At 36.0% G+C, this 3,104-nt stretch overlaps 1 protein-coding gene across 1 annotated transcript; it reads left to right on the top strand.

The window, feature by feature from the left end:
* Positions 1 to 817: 817 nt before the first annotated feature.
* Positions 818 to 2,820, top strand: LOC116547960 (transport and Golgi organization protein 1 homolog; the record flags this gene model as incomplete). Its single annotated transcript, XM_032273688.1, has 5 exons — positions 818 to 906; positions 1,158 to 1,235; positions 1,318 to 1,428; positions 2,465 to 2,536; positions 2,716 to 2,820. Coding segments are annotated over 5 exons (455 nt in total), but the record flags the coding sequence as incomplete, so codon positions are not given.
* Positions 2,821 to 3,104: the final 284 nt, after the last annotated feature.

Here is a 3,104-nt window from a genome sequence, read left to right as displayed (position 1 = left end):
TCACACTGCTGTAAAGAAATACCCAAGGCCAGGTGTGATGGCTCATGCCTGTAATCCCAACACTTTGGGAGGCCGAGGCAGGAGGATTGCTTGAGCTCAGGAGTTTGAGACCAGCCTGGGCAGCATGGAGAAACCCCATCTCTATTTTAAAAAACACAAAAATTAGCTGGGTGTGGTGGCACACACCTGTGGTCTCAGGTACTTGGGAGGCTGAGACAGGAGAATTGCTTGAGCTTGGGAGGTGGAGTTTGCAGTGAGCTGAGATTGTGCCACTGAACTCCAGCCTGGGCAACATACCGAGACCCTGTCTCAAAAAAAGAAATACCTGAGAGTGGGTAATTTATGGGAAAGAGGTTTAATTAGCTCATAATTCTGCAGGCTATACAGGAAGCATAGTGGCATCTGCTTCTGGGGAGGCCTCAGGGAGCTTTTACCCATAGCAGGAGACAAAGCAAGAGCAGGCCGTCTTACATGGCAGAAGCAGGAGCAAGAGAGAGTGAGCAGGGAGGTGCTGCACACCTTTAACAACGAGGCTCCACAAGAACTCAGTCACTGTCACAAGAACAGCACCACAGGGGTGGTGATAAACCACTTGTGAGAAATCACCCCTATGATCCAATCACCTCCCACCAGGCCCCACCTCCAACATTGGGGACTATAATTTGACTTGAGATTTGGTGGGGACACAATCCAAACCATAATAGTTATGTTAAGAAGTTCTTTTTCCTCATAGTGCCAGATAACATGTCTTTCTGCTGATACATTGGGTAATTCAGTTTCATTTAGTGATCATAATTTATATATTTTCTTTTTTCAGTCACTGAACAGCAGATTTCTGAGAAGTTGAAGATTATTATGAAAGAAAATACAGAACTTGTACAGAAATTGTCAAATTATGAACAGAAGGTATAATTATTATTTTGTTTTTTTTTCCCCATGGTCCCAGGTTGAATTATTTTCACCTGTCTTATAGTTCAGTTACTATGGTATTTAAAAATAATATTTATTATTCCATTAATTCCTATAAACAATCCAGAGCTTAAGCAATCATATGTGTAAAGTACTGTTTTCTTCTATAAGAGGTCAGTCACTTCAAAGTAAGTTTCAGTAGCACAATACTTTGTATTTCTTGATTCTGAATGCGTTATTTTTTGCAGATCGAGGAATCAAAGAAACACATTCAAGAAACCAGGAAGCAAAATATGATTCTCTCTGATAAAGCCATTAAATTTAAGGTGAAAACTTCTTTTGGGGATTACATTTTAAAACAAAAGTAAAAATTAATGAATATAACTAATCTTAATATCTTTTTTGTAGGATAAAATCAAGACACTTGAAAAAAATAATGAAATTCTGGGTGACACAGCTAAAAATCTTCGTGTTATGTTAGAATCTGAGAGAGAACAGAATGTCAAGAATCAGGATTTGGTAAGAGTTTTGCTGCTAAGCGTTACTAATAATTTTTTTTTTTTGAACTCTGTAGATGAATTTGAACTTTTTATTTTCCATAGTGTTCTGTGAAGTAAGAGTGTGAGTCAGGGAAGTTGAACTACTTCTGTCCGTTTTTGTGAGATTTTAAGTACTTACACAAGATGTTACTCTTATGGGCCTAGGAAGTATTTTGGTTCTCAACCCTAGGTAATTGTTGTATTGCTTGGCTCTGCCCTCTAAAACGTGGAGCAACTAAGAAACCACAACCCGGCTGAACAGTCCTTTTGTTTTGTTTTGTTTTGCAAAGTTTTTTTTTTCACTATAAGCATTTTACTTTATTAATAGAATAGTTTCAGAATGACGTAAAAATTGCAAAGATAGTAAAGAGGGTTCCCATAAATCCCACATCCTATTAATCTTGATGACCTGACTGAGCTTAGTATTGCCAGGTTTCTTCACTGTAAAATTACTTTTTTTTTAACCTTTTGCATTATTGTACTCTTTGGAAGGAAGTTAGTATCACAGCTCACAGTTAAAAAGTGAAAGATTATGCTCCATCCCCTTGAGGAGCCAGAATCTTCATAAATTATTTGGAATTCTTGTATATGCATGATCTGTCTATTCTCACTCCAATTCTACCATTTTTAATTTAGGCAAGAGAATTTTTAAAGCACCTTGGGTTTTTTTTTTTTTTCTCTTGCCCCAAGGGGAAAAAAAAACACATGGATTTGAACTGGTTAACTTGAGAGTTTTTTCAGTTTCTTTTCTTTCATCTTTTAGTCTTGCCATGTACCACATTTTATTCTAAAAAGGAAGGTTGTGTATGCCATGAAATATTTACACCTTTGATTATTTTCCTTTACCTCTTTAAGTTCTTGATTTTTCCCTAGGGCAAAACTGAAAAACCTGCTTTTACCTGAAACACAGGATGGCTCTGGGATTTAATTCATTGATGTTTCCTCTTTTTAGTGTATATCCCAGTGTTTCTACTGAAATCCTAATATGCATTTCGTGTTCTGTTTTTACGTGGCAGATATCAGAAAAAAAGAAATCTATAGAGAAGTTAAAAGATGTTATTTCCATGAATGCTTCAGAATTTTCAGAGGTAAAGATGACTATAATTCCTGCAGGATATTAAAACTATATCACAGTTTTATTGAGGAGCAAAAATTTGATATGTGCTAAAATGTGCAAAAAATGAAAACCACCTGATGCTGGGTTGGGAAAGTAACTTTTTTTGGTTTTCTTTGGAATTAATTCACTAATAGGAGTGTTTTGCATTAGGTTCAGATTGCACTTAATGAAGCTAAACTTAGTGAAGAGAAAGTGAAGTCTGAATGTCATTGGGTTCAAGAAGAAAATGCTAGGCTTAAGAAGAAAAAAGAGCAGGTAAAGAAAAGTACATGTCCTGGGTCATGTAAAATAGAGAACCCGGTATAATATCACATGAATACCTTTTTTCAGACCTATTTTTAAGGTAATGTACATGCAGGATTCTGTTCTTAGATATGGAAAGTTTAAACTATACTTCCAAAATTGAGTATAGGTATACACTTTCTGTCTGTTTTGGTTTTTCTGTTCTGTACAATTTATTTTGCCCGTCAGAGTGTTTAGTCTTGTTTTGTCAAACACCAATTACTATTAACTTGAGTAGCCTTAAGTGGGTAATAGAT

Source organism: Sapajus apella, unplaced genomic scaffold, assembly GCF_009761245.1.
Source record: "Sapajus apella isolate SASKATOON/1434 unplaced genomic scaffold, GSC_monkey_1.0 scaffold5758, whole genome shotgun sequence".
NCBI lineage: Eukaryota > Metazoa > Chordata > Mammalia > Primates > Cebidae > Sapajus > Sapajus apella.
This window is presented reverse-complemented; position numbering and strand designations above follow the sequence as displayed.